This window comes from Piliocolobus tephrosceles, chromosome 14, assembly GCF_002776525.5.
Source record: "Piliocolobus tephrosceles isolate RC106 chromosome 14, ASM277652v3, whole genome shotgun sequence".
Lineage (NCBI taxonomy): Eukaryota > Metazoa > Chordata > Mammalia > Primates > Cercopithecidae > Piliocolobus > Piliocolobus tephrosceles.
The window spans coordinates 2,775,144-2,792,593 of record NC_045447.1 but is presented as its reverse complement, the minus strand read 5'-3'; the positions used below and the strand labels follow the sequence as shown (position 1 = coordinate 2,792,593).

Below are 17,450 nucleotides of genomic sequence, written 5' to 3'. Positions count from 1 at the left end.
CCGGGTGGACATAGGGAAGAGCCTCCCATTGTCCCAGTGGAGGAAGCTGCCCACAGGCCAAGGATGAGTCATGGGTTCGAGGAATCGCATGGCGAGGCTGTGGGCAGGGCTCTTGTCTGCCCTCCTCCTACATAAGGCCCCCGGAGCCCACACTGCCTCAGCATCCCTCTCGCTCCAGACCTCAGAGCCAACCACAGCCGCAGCCATGCAGTGCCTCCTGCTCACCCTGGGCGTGGCCCTAATCTGTGGTGTCCAGGCCATCGAAAGCCCCCAGATCATGCAGGACATGGAGCTCCCAAAGGTTTGAGGCTGGGGGAGCGGGCGCTTTACTGTGGGAGGTCTGGGGCGGGTAGGGGCTGTGGGAAGCCGGTGAGCCCAGGATCTAGAAGGCCGAGGGTCGACAGAGGAGGCTGTGATGTTAGGGCCCCTGTGAGCTTCCCAGGGCTGGCCTCCCGCAGGTTGCAGCCCGAACAACAGAGCTGAATCTCACAGTCCTGGAGGCTGCAAGTTCGAGATCAAAATGTCGGCAGGACTGGCTCTCCTCCAGGCTCCTCTCCTTGCCTTGTAGACGCCGTCTTCCGACTGTATCCTCACAGGGCCGTCCCTCCGGGTGTTCCTGTCCTAATCTCCTCCTCTAAGGACCCCTATCAGACTGGGTCAGGGCCACCCTAATGGCCTCAGTTTAACTTCATCACTTCCTAAACCTTTCTAGCTCACATTTGGAGGCGCTGCGGTCAGGACTTCAATATATGAATCTTGGGGGCACAATTCAGCCCCTAGCAGGGCCTCTCTGTCCCCCAACCTCCCTCCAGCCCCAACCACATGGCTCCCCAGGATCCAAATATTCCCCTGACTCAAGGAGATGGGCTCAGCCAGGTGCTTTTTCGGGCTCAAATGAGTTCAACTGGAACATTTCTGGGGCAGCAGAGTCAGGTCCACAGCCGTGTGAGGCCCCCTCTGACATCTGTCCCACGCAGCAGCCTGATGAGTCCAGTCCAACTCCTGCAGTGGCCTGAGGGAGATGGGGACAGGTGGGACTCAGCCTCACCTGCACGGGGCACAATAAGAGCCATGGTGGCCTGGGGACCCCTGTGCAGCTCCAGGTTCCTTCAGTTGGCAGGGACTTGGCACTCCATGGCCATGGCGGCCAGTGACTTCTCCCTCCTGGAGACCAGGGAGGCCCCTCTGAGGATCTACATCAGCTCGCTGCAGCCCACCCCCGAGGGCAACCTGGAGATTACCCTGCACAGATGGTGGGTTCCTCGTCATCGGGGCTGTGGCTGGCGGGGCTCACTCTCCCGCAGCAGAGGTCCAGGACTGCGAGGGGTGGGCAGAGCCAGGGCCGCCCCCAGGCATTTCCTGATGGTCCAGGGGCTTCACTGTGGGCCCTCCACGGTGCCAAGTGGGGTGGGGAATGAAGCTCAGGAGGTTGTCTGTCCCTTCAGAGCCCCTGCCCGGGGACTCTGGGCCAACAAATGACCACACATCGCAGCCCGGGTCAGTCTGCGGAGAAGGCCGGTGTGGAGGCCAGGCTGGGCTGCTGTGGTCTGTGGTCTCCTGGGACCAGGCAGTTCCTGTGAGGATTGCCTGCCCCCAGAGTCACGGCTGGGGGAGATGAGGACCTGAACCCCATGATTGCTGCATGAACCCCGGGACCACTGCTACCCACGATCATGGCCCCTGACCTCGGGGGCCCAGGGCACTCACTGGCTCCCTCTGGCCTCTTCTGCCTGGTCCCGGGCTACACGTTAGGGGTTTCCCGAGAGCAGTGCTTGTCCTGGTGACCAGCACTAGTGGCCTGGAAGCCCCTCTCTCCTCAGTCCTCGGAGTCTGGCCCCTGCCCCCCTCTCCAGGGCTGCAGATTGGCCACCATAGCGTTTGTGCACACAGGTCACAGAAACTAAGCCCTCTCATAGACAGCAACCAATGTGTTGAGGAGAAGATCATTGCAGAGAAAACCGAGAACCCCATCGAGTTCAAGATCAACTGTAAGTGCCAGCCACAGCCCAGGCAGCTCTGGGGACACTGGCCAGGTTCCCAAGGGGTGGGACAGTGGAGCCTGGCCTCTGGCCTGGCTGTGCTAAGGCAAGCGCAGGTCACGATGGTGACGGCAACTGCAGGGAGCATCACCGCCTTCTGGGTCCCCTCTGGGCTGGTCTAACTCCCTGCAGTGACACTGGGTCGCTTGGGCTCAGCTCAGGCAGCGGCGGTGACCCCCTTAGCCAGCAGCCTGTCTCCACTCTCCCTGCACCGTCCGCATGGCTCCCAACTGCACTCCGCCAGCCGTCTGCTAAGAGTCAGGGCCCCTGTGACCACCGGATTGGAGGCTGCATCTCCTTGGCTCTGTATTTGTTCATCACTAATTCGAGATGCCAGAGAGCCATGAGGGCTCTTTCTCACCAGGCCTCCCCTCCCCAACCTGGAGCAGGGAGTTCCCCGGGAACCACATCCTGCCTTCTGGCACCCCTACTCTCCCCTCCATGTGACTTCCCCCACAGCTGCACACCACAACCACTGAGGCACTTGAAAGGACTCCTGTGCCAGGGCGCCCGCCCAGGGTCTCCGGCATCCCCTGCTTGCAGCTGGGTGGAGACGCTGGCATTTTCCATAGAAGCCACCCTGGTGACACAGCTCTGCCCTGGTGGTGCCACTGGACTAAGTCGGGGGAGCCCACCTCACTCAGCCCCCATCTGAGTGTCTTCGCTTCCCCGCCGCCCTGGCATGTGGTGGTGACTCTCAGGACTCACCTTTGCTGCCACAGCTGGGTGTCGGTCTCACCCCCATCAGAGTAGAGACCCCGTTTCTTAGCCTCACTGGGCCACAGTGTTGACGGTGGCTCGCCCAGGTCGTCATCTGGGTGTGATGGTGAGGGAGGGAATCCCGAGCCAGGGGACGGTCTGTGTCTCCGTGGAGGGTCACAGTTAACAGCCAGGCCTCTCCCAGCCCCGTTTGCCCCTTGGTGTTACTTGTGAGCTGTGCTGGGAGCTCTCTGATGGGAAAGTCACACCATGCCGGGGTCCAGGGGGACACTGGCCCCAAAGGAAGTTCCCAAGGGGGGCCCGCTGTGGGGTAGCTCTGCACAGCCTGGAGTGTGGTGGGAGAGAAATGGGAGGGAGACGCTGGGCATCGGGGCGGACGCGTCCCTCACGGGAAGTCCAGCTGGACCACAGGAGACCGACCAGCACTCCCCTTCCCGCTGCAGCAAAGCGCCCAGAATTCATTTCCGCTCCTGTCTTGTTCTCTTTCTAGATCTGGATGAGAACAGGATCTACCTGCTCAACACCGACGGCAGCAAATATTTGTTCCTCTGCCTGGAGAGCACCCCCAAGCAGAACCTGGCCTGCCAGTACCTGGGTGCGTGCCTGGGCCCCCAGGGTTCCCGTGGGAAATGGACGTAGAATGAGACGCTCAGATCGGTCCTCGAGTGAACGGAAGGCGGGCCCGTGAGGGAACCGTTGGCTCGGCCCTCCCCCAGCCTGCCTTCCCAAGGAGCCCAGGAGCCCCATGGAAGAGGGAGGAGGGGGAGGGGGGTCCTAGTGTTGCATCAGAAACAAGGGAAGTGTTGCACACAGGGACTTGAGGGACAGACACAGACCCCGAGGACAGCAGAGGCCACTGTGGACGCTGGGAAGGAGGTGTCCCTGCAGGTCAGCTGCAAGGGCAGGTGACTTTGACCATCTCTGTGTGGTCAACAGGTGGCTATAAATCCCACAGCCTTCCTGAATGGAGATTTTCAATTATTTTGTCAAATAAGAAGCCAGATACTAAAATGTCTTTCAAACAATCATGTTTGGAAAATGCATATAAGGTGACATTTTCCGCGTCACACCCGCAGTGCTGTTGGGAGTTCCCAGGGCCACTAAATGGACCATTGGCTTTGGGCTGTAGAGACGCCCCTGCTCTACAAATCACCTGTCCTGGGCTGTGGGAGGGCAGCCCAACACGGCGGGGGAGGCGGACACTGTGCTCTCCTCCCGTGACCCTGTAGACACCATCCCGAGCTCTGCGGGCCCCAGTGCTGCTTAGGGTAGATGAGGAGCGGGCCCAGCCAAGGAGCAGGGCTTGGGGACAGGGAGCCTGCAGGCCCGGTGGCCAAACCCTGGAGACCAGTCTGAGAACCTGCTCCAGACCAAACTCTGCCCAACCTCAGAGCACCAGGGCCTCCTTCCCTGCCCTCCCTCCCCAGGCAGGGCCCTTGGAGCTCCCAGGGCCCAGGACTGAGCCAACGTCCCCCACAGCCAGGACCCTGGAGGCGGACGACAAGGTCATGGCGGAATTCATCAACTTTCTCAAGACTCTGAGAGTGCAAATGCAGATCTTCCTGGACATGACCCAGGCAGAAGGTGAGCTGCCCCCAGGACAGGCCCAGCCTTGGCTGGAGGAGAAGCCGCCACTGTCCCGGCCTCTGTAGGACTCAGGGCAGCACCCATCACTCCTCATTGGCCCCTCCCACATTCTCCGCAGGGCTTCCCTGGGGGTGCAGAGGCACCCTGAGGTGGGGTCCCGTCTCCCTCCCGTCATCCCCCAACCTCTGGCCCTGGGGCTGCTGTGTCTCCAGCTAAGTCTCCCCTCCCACTGACACCCCCACTGCCCCCTCTCCTCCCACAGAACAGTGCCGCGTCTAGATAAGCTCCTGCTCGGTCCTGCCTCCTGGGTAATGTACCAGCCCCGCCCATAGCCTGAGGTCACCTCTCTGGGTCCCTGGAACAGACCCCACTGAGTCCATTCCCCAGGGCTGACCCTGAGCAATGGGCTGGAATCCTGGGGTCTTTGGAAAAGCCCAGCGGGCCACGTGCCTGTGTCTCTGGGGTTGGCCACTCCAGATGCCATTTCCTGTGTCCTGGGCACAGGATGAGACCCTCTCCTTCAGGGTGGGGGTGAGTGGCGGGGGCACTCAGGGGAGGGCAGGCCTGGGATCACAAGACCCTCCAGCCTGAGGCTGGGGGTGAGGTGGGGCTCCCCTCACACAAGCAGGGGTCCTACACCCCTAGCCTGGGAGGGGACGCCCCCTGCCCTGCAGGGTTCTAGAGTCACAGCAGAGCCCCTTTGTTCACATCAGTTCCCAGAGCCTCGGCCCCCGTGTGGACGGAGAGGATGTCGCCTTCCTGGGAGGGACGAGGAGGCTGATGACCAAGGCACATTTCCTGGGACCCTGGGACCTCCTGGGCCTCAGCCTGGGGTCTCCTGTCCTAAGTTGTCCCTCTTTGAGCAATAAATAACCTCATCCCCTGACTCTGTGCTGGCTGGCATGTGGGGATGCAGCTGAGAGCGGGTTGGGGGGCTGGGGGACTTGGGGACTGGCAGACTCAGAGGCTGGGGGACTCAGGGACTGGGGGACTCGGGGGCTGGGAGACTCAGAGGCTGGGGGTCTCAGGGGCTGGGGGACTTGGAGGCTGGGGGACTCGGGGGCTGGGGGACTCAGAGCTGGGGGACTTGGAGGCTGGGGGACTCGGGGGCTGGGGGACTGGGGGGCGGGGGGGCTGAGGGAACTGAGTTCATGGTTTCTGTATTGTAGGCCCCATCATATTTGGGGATCAAGACATTATAAGAGACTTTAAAATTTTCAGGAACTAGATAAGAGTGCTCCTGAGATGGCCAGAGCTTGCCATTCATGTTGGAGGTCCAGGTCACACAAAGGACAAAATATGAAAAATCACAGACCCATTCACCAAATAAATATTCCTATGAAAACTTAAATGAGTTATTTACAAATCAAATTCTGCACTATTTAAAAAACACAAACCGCATGACCTCCAGGGCATCACTCAGGAGCATAAGGGAAGTTGCTACCAGGAAGAGCTTTGCTATCAACCTTCATCTGCTCATAAACGCCATTGATCTTTTCTGGGCTAATGTGAAATAAAGAGATTTACCCTGGACTGAGGAACTGAACAAAAGAGGTGAGACATGGGAGAGGAACTTGTTTTTCATTATAAAATATTTTGAACATCACAAAAGGGAGAAGAATATGCAACAACAGAAATAGATTTGCCAATAATAATAACATGCATAACTTTAAATTTTCAAAATATAGATGTTTCTGATAAAACATCAATTACCAATATTGGCTCAAAAAGTAGAGGAAAACTTAGAAAGACCAATCATCGTAGAAAAAAACAGAATACTTCCAGATCTTCTGTCTATGGATGAGAATAAAAAACCTTTATGTGATAGTTCCTGGCTCATACAATCCATTCCAGGGCATAGAAAAAGATGGAAAGTTGCTTACTTCCCTGATAACAAAACTGAATAAGGAAGATGCAGGAAAAGGAGAGTTGTCAGCTTTCAGAATCAAGACACAAATATTTCAATACCTTATTAGCAGATTGAATCTAACAAATGTATTTAATACATCATGATTTAGCCCAAAAAACAAAGGATGTTTAAATATTAGAAAATGTGTCCATAAAAGCTGGGTGTGGTGGCTCACACCTGTAATCCCAGCACTTTGGGAGGCCAAGACAGGCAGATCGCCTGAGGCCAGGAGTTCAAGACCAGCCTGACCAACACAGTGAAACCCCATCTCTACTAAAATTACAAAAATTAGCTGGGCGTGGTGGCAGGCACCTGTAATCCCAGTTACTCGGGAGGCTGAGGTGGGGGAATCGCTTGAACCTGGGAGGTGGACATTGCAGTGATCCATGATCATGTCACTGCACTCCAGCCTAGGTGACAGAATGAGAGTCTATCTCAAATGTATCAATAAAATTAACTAACTTAAGACTAAGGGAGAAGTGCCATATAAGAATCTTTAATTAATTTTTAAAAAGGTTTCAAAAAATATAATATTCCATTCATGAAGGAGATCTTGCACATCAAGAGTGTCATTCAACATTAAATAGCATATGCTGTGCTTATAAGTAACCCTGAAACCCTGAAATGAATGAACCAATCACTGAAAGCACCAAAGAGTTCTTTCTTACTTATACAAAATTTCCTTTGTGGCTTAGCAGGAGAGTCGACTCCTCATGGTCACTCAACAATCCAAGCGATCAAATAGCCACTACCCATGGTGTTGCTGGCCACCATGCCAGAGGGAAAACATAGGCATCAGGGGGCTTCAGACTGTCCATTCAGTGCCCTATCCTGAAAGGGACACCTATTACCTCCCTAGAAGGGGGCTGAAAGTCCAATCCTACCTAGGTTTCCTACCAAAGAATAGAAGGGAACATCCCTAAACTGATGATTTAAAAGAAAAAAAACAAAAAAAAACACCTAACTGCAACTAGTGCTTTATGTAAACATTCAGCTAGACTGAATGCTTTCCCCCTAAGATTGAGAATAAAGCAAGGTCGTCCTTTCTCATTGCTCTTATTCAACACATACTGAAAGCTCCAGTGCGATAAGACAATTAAAAGAAACAAAAAGCATAAACATTGGAAAGGAAACATGTAGTATAACAAAGAAAAAGAGAGAAGACACACATCACTAACACCAGGAATGAATGAGGAGACATCACTACTGACCCTATAGATATCAAAATGATAATAAGAGAATACTGTGAACAACTCTACACGTATAGATTTTACAATTTATTTGAAATGGACCAATTCTTTGAAAAATACAACCTATCACAATTCATTCAATATGAACTACATAATTTTTTTCTTTCTTTTTTTTTTTTGAGACGGAGTCTTGCTCAGTCGCCCAGGCTGGAGTGCGGTGGTGCGATCTTAGCTTACTACAAGCTCTGCCTCCCGGTGAACTACATAATTTTAATAGCCCTTACGACTATTAAGGAAATTGAGTTTTTAATTTAAAAACTTCCATAAAAAGATATCTCAGGGCCCAGATAGTGTCACAGGGTATTTACACCAAATGCTTAAAGAATTAGCACTAATGCCACACAATCTGTTGCATAAGATAGAAGAGGCAGTAACACTTCCCAGTTCATTTTATGAAGCTATTATTATTACCCTGATATCAAAACCATGCAAACCCAGTAATAAAAAGATGGGGTAGGGTGACTACCACCTAGTTTTCCTCATGATTATAGATGTGACAATCCTTAACAAAATATTAGCAAATAGATTTCAGCAATATGTAACAATAATTGTACGCCATGAATAAGAAGGGTTTACACCAGGGAGGAGAAATTGGTTCAACATTTGAAAATTAATCCATGTAACCCACCATATTATCAGGCTATCAAAGGAAAACTATATGATCATATCAATCAATACGGAAAAAGCATTTCACAAAATTCAATATCTGCTCATAAGTTTTTTCAAAAACTCAGAAAAGTAAGAATACACAGGAGCTTCCTTAACTTGATAATGAACATCTACAAAAAAACTTACAATGAATACTATACTCAACTGTAAACAACTGAATGTGTTCCCTCTGTCTTAGTCAGTTCCAGCTGCTGTAACAAAATATGACACACTGGGTTGCTTAAACAACACTTTATTTCTTACAGTTCTGGGAATGATAAGAAAAGGAGCACAGTGCTGGCATATTTCACCTCTGGTGAGGGCTCTCTTCCTGGTTTGCAGATGGCCACCTTCTTGCTGTATCCTCATGTGGTAGAGAGAAAGGTCTCATCTCTCTTCTTTTTATAATGGCATTTGGGAAATAAAAATGAAGCCCTAAGCTCCTCAACTGGCTGAACGAACTCCCTCTTGGCCAAGCAGACCCCAAAGTAACCTTGAAAATTGAGTTCTAAGCCATGACAGGATGTGGGAGATCACACACTCCTCCTTATTACCCCCACCCCCTGCACACACACTTACTGCCATTAGACTTTTCCCTAAGGGCTACATAGAAACCAGTCCTTTCAAAAGACTCCACTGCTGATATCAATCAAGCACCTGACACTGCTTCTCCCTTTTTTTGGTTTCAGCACAATTGTCCAGCATTCCTTCCTGATAAAAGACCACTGACCACAGAGTGGTTCTAGCTGGTCTATGTGTGACAGCAGGAAGCTCCATTGCCCATGTGCATGTTTCTCCTTTCCTAACTCTTCCTATAGCTTATTACATATGCATATTCAGCCATTCTACTGAGCATAAATTCCTGCTCCTACTCCTTTTTCCTCTCTGTGGAAATCTCTGTTTCTGGCTTCTGACCCAAGGCTACACTTCTCAGTCTGTCAGAATGGCCACGTTGCAGGCTGAAACCCCTTATGAGAAGCAAAACTCTCCTTTCCAAATGTATGAACCTCATCATTCTTCAGTTGACATGATTCTTCAGATCCCATGAAGATGGGATCTGCAGAGAGCCCCAGGTTCTCCCAGCATGATTGGAAGTCAATGCACCAAGGTCTTTGGCTCAGCTGTCTCCCCAGCTGACCACACAGGGAAGAAGCCAGGTAAAGTCCACTGGATCTGAGATCTCCTGCTTTTAGATTGAAGACTTTAGAGACTTTTATTTCTCTCCACCCCTTCCCTTTATGTCTTCCTGTTTCCTCCCCAGTCCCTGTCCTGGTTCCCTCCATCTAGACTCCGGAGGGAATGTCTTTGTTGGCCTGGGTTTAGGAGGGGACCTTCCCAGTCCAGTCAGACTCAGCTGTTCCATAAGATTTTATGAGGACTCTCACGCTAAGAACACTCCAACGGACCCTTCCTAAGGTGAGCGTCATTACAGAGAACCCGAGTGCTAGGCAAGAACCTTAGTTCTAAGAGGAAAGCATAGAGAGCCTTAGTTCTAAGAGAACAGACTCTGATTAGCCACCGTAAGAGACCCCAGAGGCTTCCATGTTTAAAAATGATGGGGTGATTGGATTTCCTTTTTAAAAAGGAAACATGATAGTGTCATGGCTAGCCTTAAAAATTCTCTTGAAGAAATGAAAGAGAAAAATCTGACCTAAAACAAAGCCAAAATCTTGGAGGCTCAAACTCCTTACTTCAGATGGCCTGAGGGAATAACAAAAGCCACTGTTCTTTGCAGTCTAATAGTTAAAATTCTGCAATTTCACTGCCATGGCTTGGGTTTGATTCCTGGTCAGGGAACTCTTTTGGTTTGATATTTGTGTGACTTTTCCCAGTTATTAATGCTTTTCCATTCCATTGACAGCTTTTGATTTCTTGTCTTCTGCTTGTGCAGGCATACAGGGATTTAAGGCCTTTGTGTGTAGACCATCAGCTGGGAAGCTAAGACACTAGTAAACATAGCCAGATAGAAATGTGGGTTGTGCCCCATTTGTGGCAAGTGAAACTTTCTTTTCTTGGAGCTGTGATATGGTTTGGCTGTGTCACCACCCAAAGCTCATCTTGTAGATCCCATAATTCCCACGTGTTGTGGGAGGGACCTGGTGGGAAACGACTGAATCATGGGGGCGGGTCTTTCCCTTGCTGTTCTCATGATGGTGAATGGGCCTCACAAGATCTGATGATTTTAAATACGGGAGTTTCTCCACACAGGCTTCTCTCTTTGCCTGCTGCCATTCGCGTAAGATGTGACTTGCTCCTCCTTGCCTTCCACCATGATTGTGAGGCCTCCCCAGCCACATGGAACTGTGAGTCCAATTAAGCCTCTTTCTTTTGTAAATTACCCAGTCTCAGGTGTGTCTTTATTAGCAGCATGAAAACAGACTAATACAAGCTGTCATTTGGGTGATTCTGGATCTTGTGGCGACTGCCTTTCACCTGTTTTGAGATGTTTCATGTATCCTTGGTTAAGTCATAACCTTTGTTAAGGCTTGTTGGTTTCACTTGGAAAGTTACCTTTGGTAAAGAAGTTCAAAAGCCAGAAATATAAGCTGTTTGTCCTGGCTAAAATCTGTTAATAAGATATTTGAATGGATTTTTTTTTTCTTTTAAAGAATTCCAAGGTTAGAAGTCAGATTAATTAAAAGCTGATTGCAAGCTATAATTATATTTTTTTAAAAGTCTTTATGCTGGCCGGGTGTGGTGGCTCATGCTTGTAATCCCAGCACTTTGGGAGGCCAAGGTGGGCAGATCACAAGGTCAGGAGATCGAGACCATCCTGGCCAACATGGTGAAACCCCATATCTACTAAAATACAAAAAATTAGTTGGGAGTGGTGGTGCACACCTGTAGTCCCAGCTGCTCAAGAGGCTGAGTCAGGGGAATTGCTTGAACCCAGGAGGCAGAGATTGCAGTGAGCCGAGATCGTGCCTCTGCACTCCAGCCTAGTAACAGAGTCAGGCTCTGTCTGAAAAAAAAAAAAAGAAAAAGCTTTTAGGGTTTTTCCTTTTTGAATCCTGTTTCTGAAAAATAAAAATTATTCTCAGTCAACTGATTTTTGTCTGTTTCTCCATTTATTTGTGTCTGTACCTCCTTCGTCTTACCACCCCTAATGCTCACATGAGAGGACCTGAGATAGTTTCTAATAGCCTACAGAGTTGAAAGGATAAAATAGAATGATGTCTATTTGCATGTGGCATGGCTGTTCACATAGAAAATCTCAAGGAATCTACAAAAAACAGACAAACAAAGTCCTAAAATAAATGAGTTTACCAAGGTGGCAGGATACAAGATAAAGACACAAAAATCTGTTGCCTTTTTCTACATACTAGCAATGCACAGATTGACAATGAAATGTAAAATACAATGCCAGTTACAATCACTCAGAAAAAAGGTGGAATGCTTAGGTATAAACTGTATGAAATGTACACGATTTGTATGCTGAAAATAATGTTGATGAAAAATCAAGAAAACTCTAAATAAACGGAGAGACTTATTTTGTTAATGGACTAGAAGACTTAACATAGTAAAGATGTCAATTCTCCCAAATTGATAAACAAGCTTAACGCAATTGTCATCGAAATTCCAGCAATCTTTTTGGTAGACACAGGTAAGATTATTCTAAGATGTATGGGGAAAAAGTGAAGGAACACAGCACCCTGGAAATGCTGATTGTCGCATCTCATGTAACTGTCGCAGCTGCTCCCGTAAACACTGTGCTCCCCGTCCCCCGATGGGGACCCCCGTGACCTGGGACAGCCGCCCCACTCCAGCCTGACGTGGCCCCGGCTCCACTAGGCTTCAGCATGATTTTTTTCCCCGTTGACCCCCATCCCTAAACAACCACATAGATGATGAGTCATAGATTCCGCAGCCTCTGGACCCCCTCCCTCTGCAGCTGCTTCTTTCCCAGGCTCGGGGGCCGCATGGACTCCAAATCTCACACAGGCCAGCCCACACCCTGCTGATGGGTTCAGAGTTACCCCCTCCACGGATGGCAGACCTGCCTCCAGGGTTTCCACAACTTAATTCCACTGCACAAATCCAGGGAGGTTTGTTCATTCTTTCCTTTCTTTCTTTCTTTTTTTTTTTTTGGAGACCGAGTTTCACTCTAGTCACCCAGGCTGGAGTGCAGTGGCAGGATCTCAGTTCAGTGCAACCTCTGCCTCCCAGGTTCGAGCAACTCTCCTGTCTCAGCCTCCTGAGTAGTTGGGACTACAGGTGTGTGCCACCACGCCCAGCTAGTTTTCATATTTTTAGTAGAAACGGGGTTTGACCACGTTGGTCAGGCTGGTCTCGAACTCCTGACCTCGAGTGATCCTCCCGCCTCGGCCTTCAGGGGTGTTCTAACTCTGGCGCTGATCCCTACAGAAGAGTGGGGAACGCAGTGACGAATTAGAAGCAAGTCCAACATTGCAGGCAGCTGGAGCTCCCGGGGCTGGAGCGTGGACAGAAAGGACGCCGAGCCCACAGGCAGCCCCTGAGGAGTTTGTCACCTTGAATCTGGAAGGATTTAACTCATACAAAATTCGCCTCACCAGAGGATGCGAGGCCCCGGCCGCTGACGTCCCCACGATGGCCACTGGGTGGAGCCTGAGTCCTCTGATTGTGTGGAAGGGCCCTGGGAAAAATCGGACCAAAGTTTACAGAAATTTTGGTGGAAAATGTGACCCAAGAAATTCAGCCCATCCTGCTTTCATCTGTGTGTGTGACAACCCGGGGGACAGCAACTGTCGGGCAAGACTCGGAAGCCCCACTGAGTGGACCACGTGGACTTTTACCAGGAGTCTTTCAGTGGCTCTAACCCTCGTTCTGAGACACCTGCCATGCCTAGGCCACCCGTCGCTCGCTCTGCAGCCTGAGTCGCAGTTAACTAAACCGGATTCTTCCAAGGTAGGCTTTGCTGTCACCGTGAGACGGATGTTCACTGGGTCTACCGAGCCGCCCACCAAGACACGGTGACCATCACCGTGTGAGCTGTGCACGGGGAGCCCGGCCTCGGAGGCCGAGAAGCTGAGACTCACACGGCTGCCTCCCTGTCCACTGCAGCGTGCTCAGACCCCGCAAGGGCCTGGGGTGCCTCCGTGGGGATACCTCTGAGATCCCAAAGCACATCCCTGGCTGTGTGTGGGGGACACTCTCCTCATGAGGTGGGGGTGTTTGGTAGGGATTCCTGGGGGTGCCCTGTGGGTCAAGCTAATTTGGAAACGCTGCCACGGCACTGGCCTCCCCATGTCCGTGATGGTGCATTGAAGAAAGGCAGCTTCACTTTCGGACACAGGTGGGCGTCATGACCATGACAACCAGCAAGCCGAGGGGGCGTTCGGGACAAGAGGGATGGTGGACGTAGGAGGGCACCTCAGGCTCAGCCCCCCGCAGGCCCACAGCACACAGCGGCCAGGTGGGTCTCAGCCTCCAGGCTGTTGCTGACTTGCTGAGGAGGAAGGAGGGAAGCGGGGGGGGGGGCGGGAGGGAGAGGGGAGGGAGAGAACTGCCGAGCACACCTGCAAGGCAGGAGGCGTTGAAGGAGAATCCTGTCAGCCCCAGGTCCCGCCTCCCTTCTGGTTCCTTCCAGGGGTGACCTGCACAGTGGGGTCCCGGCTCCCTTCCCGTGCCTTTCGGGGGTGGCTGGTGCGTCCCAGTGCGGTGCTTGCTGTCTCGGCAGAATTCTTTTCAGTTTGTGTATTTTTTCCCACTTGTTTTCAGAAAGGAGTTCCAGCCCGGGGTTTCCAGGCCTGTTTGCTATGGAAGAGCAGGCTCCTGGAGCACCGCCAAGGCCTGTTGCCTGGATGGAGGCAGTTTCCACGCGGCACATTTGGGTGGAAACGCCCAGAGGGAGAATCTGCAGGATCTGGGGGCACCTGACACCGGACGCTTCTCGGGCCTTCCGCCGGTGCGGCCGGGCTTGGGCCCTGACTGTCTCCCAGGTGACCTCCATCTCTGCCCCACCAGCCTGGCTCTGGTGACTGAGAGTGGGGTCCCCAGGGGACCATGGGTGTCTCCAACACTGCCTGGGCCATGCTGGCTCCTACCCTTCACACCTGGGATGTGGGCCAGTGGCCCACCATGGCTCCTGATCAGCTCTTGTGTCTCAGGCAGGGTCGCCGGTGGCAGTGTCAGCTGGGGACATCGGTGTGGCAGGGGAAGGTGATCGGGAACTGTTGGGCCTGTGGCTCCTTGATGAGTGGACCCGGCTCCCTCTGCTCAGAGCCTGTTTCCCCTCCGGCCTCCTGCTGTCCCCTTGGGATTCCCTGGGTGGAAGAGGCAGGACCTGATGGCATAGGCTGGGCACGGGAGCTGACACCTGACATCCTGGCTATTTGGGAAGCTGAAGCAGGAGGATTGCTTGAGCCGAGGAGTCAAAGACCAGCCTGGGCAAAATAGGGAGACCCCATCGCTATGTAAAAAATTTTAAAAGACAGAATCTGATGCCACTGCTTTTTTTTTTTTTTTTTTTTTTTTTTTTGTTTTTTTTTCTGGGGAGATGGAGTCTCACTCTGTCACCCAGGCTGGAGTGCAGTGGCACGATCTCAGCTCACTGCAGCTTCTGCCTCCCAGGTTCAAGCGATTCTCCTGCCTCAGCCTCCTGAGTAGCTGGGATTACAGGTGCAGCTGGGATTACAGGCACACATCACCACACCTGGCTAATTTTTGTATTTTTAGTAGAGATGGGGTTTCACCATGTTGGCCAGGCTGGTCTTGAACTCCTGACCTCAAGTGATCTGCCTGCCTCAGACTCCCGAAGAGCTGGGATTACAGGTGTGAGCCAGCACGCCTGGCCTGCTAGTTGTTTTCAGTGAACGTGTGTTCTCTCCAGGCCACAAGGGAGTCACCGTTCTGAGGCTGGAGGTGGCAGCCTCACAGGGTCCCCGTGGAACGGCTCCCAGCTGGCTCCCAACTGGCCGGGAAGGTGTGCAGACGGGGTGGGAGGGGCCACAGCAGAGCAGTGGGGCTTCAGGGACTGGCTGCGGCCCCCACCCCACAGGCAGGCACAGGTCCTAGAGGACACACCTGGGTTTTCTCCTCCTCCACCAGGACCCTGGCCTGCAGAAGGCCCCTCACCACACCGACAGGGGCCTGTAAAACGCAAACCCAGCTGTATCCACCAACTGCTTCCACCACGCAGGTGAAGCTGCCTTCTGCCCAGGGCCAGGAGCTCACGGGGCCTGGTCCGGCCACCTCGGCGACTTCATGGAGCACCACCCACCTTCACTGAGTCCCCACAGCCCTGCGCCTTGGGGACCCACGCCGGCGGGACTCACTCCAGGCGGGGGCTGGGCTGTCGCTGGCTCCACTGGGCACCTCACACATGCTGTTCCCACCTCTGGAACACCGTTCCTGACTACTCCCGTCACCTCCCCCAACTCACTTGGAAAGGCGGGCGCCCGTCACAGCCCCACCCCCACCTGTGTAGCTCTGTGTGGGGCCCTGGCCCCGCTGTAAGTTCCAGAAGCCTCTGTGGACCGCGCGGGTGGCCATCTCTCCCCATGCCCAGCGCAGTAGCCAGCACACCCTGGAGGTGCACGCAGTGTGTGCCAGGTGAGCTGATGTCTACAGAGCTGCCACCTGCCACTCTGCCGTCCGCCTGCATTATCGAGTTTCTGGGCCTTTCCTCCCATTCATCCTTCAGATGAACACAGTCGCTCTCCTCCTTCCTGCTTTTTCTCTACTCCGAAAGCCGCCTTGCTTCAGTGTCCAGGATCTGATGGGTAAAGTCTGATTTCACACTCAGTCCTCTGTGGTGCCACGGACCGTCCAGGGCCTGGCCAGGTGGGAAGACCCTACTGCAGACCGAGGAAGACCCTACTCTCTCTACCCAGGTGTGCAGGGCTCACAGGGCAGGTGGGGACCCTCCCAGAAGCTCCCACTGAGGTCTCAGGAAGAGCCAAAGCCTCCTCCCACCCCAGATGGCATGAAACTGGCACCCAGTCTTGGTGCCCCGTTCCTTGTCTCCAGTCACCCCTCTGTCTGCCCCCTGCACACACAGCCCTGCACACATATACACTTGTGCACTCACACACCCCTGCACACACACCCTGACCTCACACTTGTACACACACCTCTGCACTCACACATCTGCATTCACACTCCTGATCTCACACTTGCACACACACCTGCACACACACATATGTACACTCACACATGCACACCCCTGCACTCACCCCCTCCACTCACACACACCTGCATACACACCCCTTCTCACACACCCCTGCACTCACACTCCTGACTTCACACTTGCACAGACACATCTGCACTCACACCTGCACACACATATACACACGCACCAGCACTCACACACTTGCACACACCCTGAATTCACACTCATGCACTCACACTCCTGACCTCACACTTGCACACACATCTGAACATACACACGTGCACACTCACACACTTACACATGCACACCCCTGCACTCACACACACCTGCATACACACACCCCTCCACTCACACACCTGGATACACACACCCCTGCCCTCACACACACCTGCATACACACACCCCTCCACTTTCACACACCTGCACACGCACACCCCTGCACTCACACACACCTGCATACACACACCCCTCCACTCACACACACCTGCATACGCACACCCCTCCACTTTCACACACCTGCACACACACACCCCTCCACTCACACACCCCTGCACACGCACACCCCTGCACACACATACACTTGCACACTCATCCTTGCACACAGATCTCAGGCCAGCACCTGGCCACCAGGGAGGTTGGGAAGTAGAGGAAGGTGCCCAGAGGCAGAAATCATAGACCCAGGGCAGCAGCTGGGCCCTGGAAGGTCCACAGGGAGCGCTAGGACCCCCTAAGGCCCAACCAAACGGCAAACTTGAGGTTGAGCGTGGCTGCTGCTGAGTGACATCCTGCACCCAGAAGGAGGAAGAGGGATGGAGGCCAGACGCTGCCACCCTGCACTGAGCCCTGCCTGGCCCTGGCCCCTTCTGGAACCTGCATGTGGGTGGGGCCTTCCCAGGGCGCAGGGGCTGTGGGTGGGGTGCGAGATGCTGTATTGGTCCCTGGCCCCTTGACTCAGGCACGGCCAGCTCAGCGTTGGAGGGTGTGTGGGAGCCCAGACTGAGTCAGCCATGGGTGACAGCTGCTCTGTCTTCCAGGACATAGGGGACAGGCCCGAGGTCTCCTCAGGCCCACCTGAGTCCCTGTGTCTGCGGCCAGGGGTGGGGAATGAGACTTCATCTTCTAGCCTGGCCGTTCCCAAGGCTGACCTGAGAGAGCTGCCTCACCCTGGCCTGCTGATGGAAGCCTCCAGAAAGACCCTGCAAATC

General features: G+C 53.1%; 1 protein-coding gene across 1 annotated transcript; it reads left to right on the top strand.

Moving 5' to 3' along the window:
* Window positions 1-205: 205 nt before the first annotated feature.
* PAEP (progestagen associated endometrial protein) lies at window positions 206-4,625 on the top strand. Its single transcript, XM_023227660.1, has 6 exons — window positions 206-301; window positions 1,114-1,253; window positions 1,891-1,988; window positions 3,250-3,354; window positions 4,239-4,343; window positions 4,609-4,625. Exons 1-6 carry the CDS (start codon window positions 206-208, stop codon window positions 4,623-4,625), a joined length of 561 nt encoding a protein of 186 aa, XP_023083428.1.
* The last annotated feature ends 12,825 nt before the right edge of the window (window positions 4,626-17,450 follow it).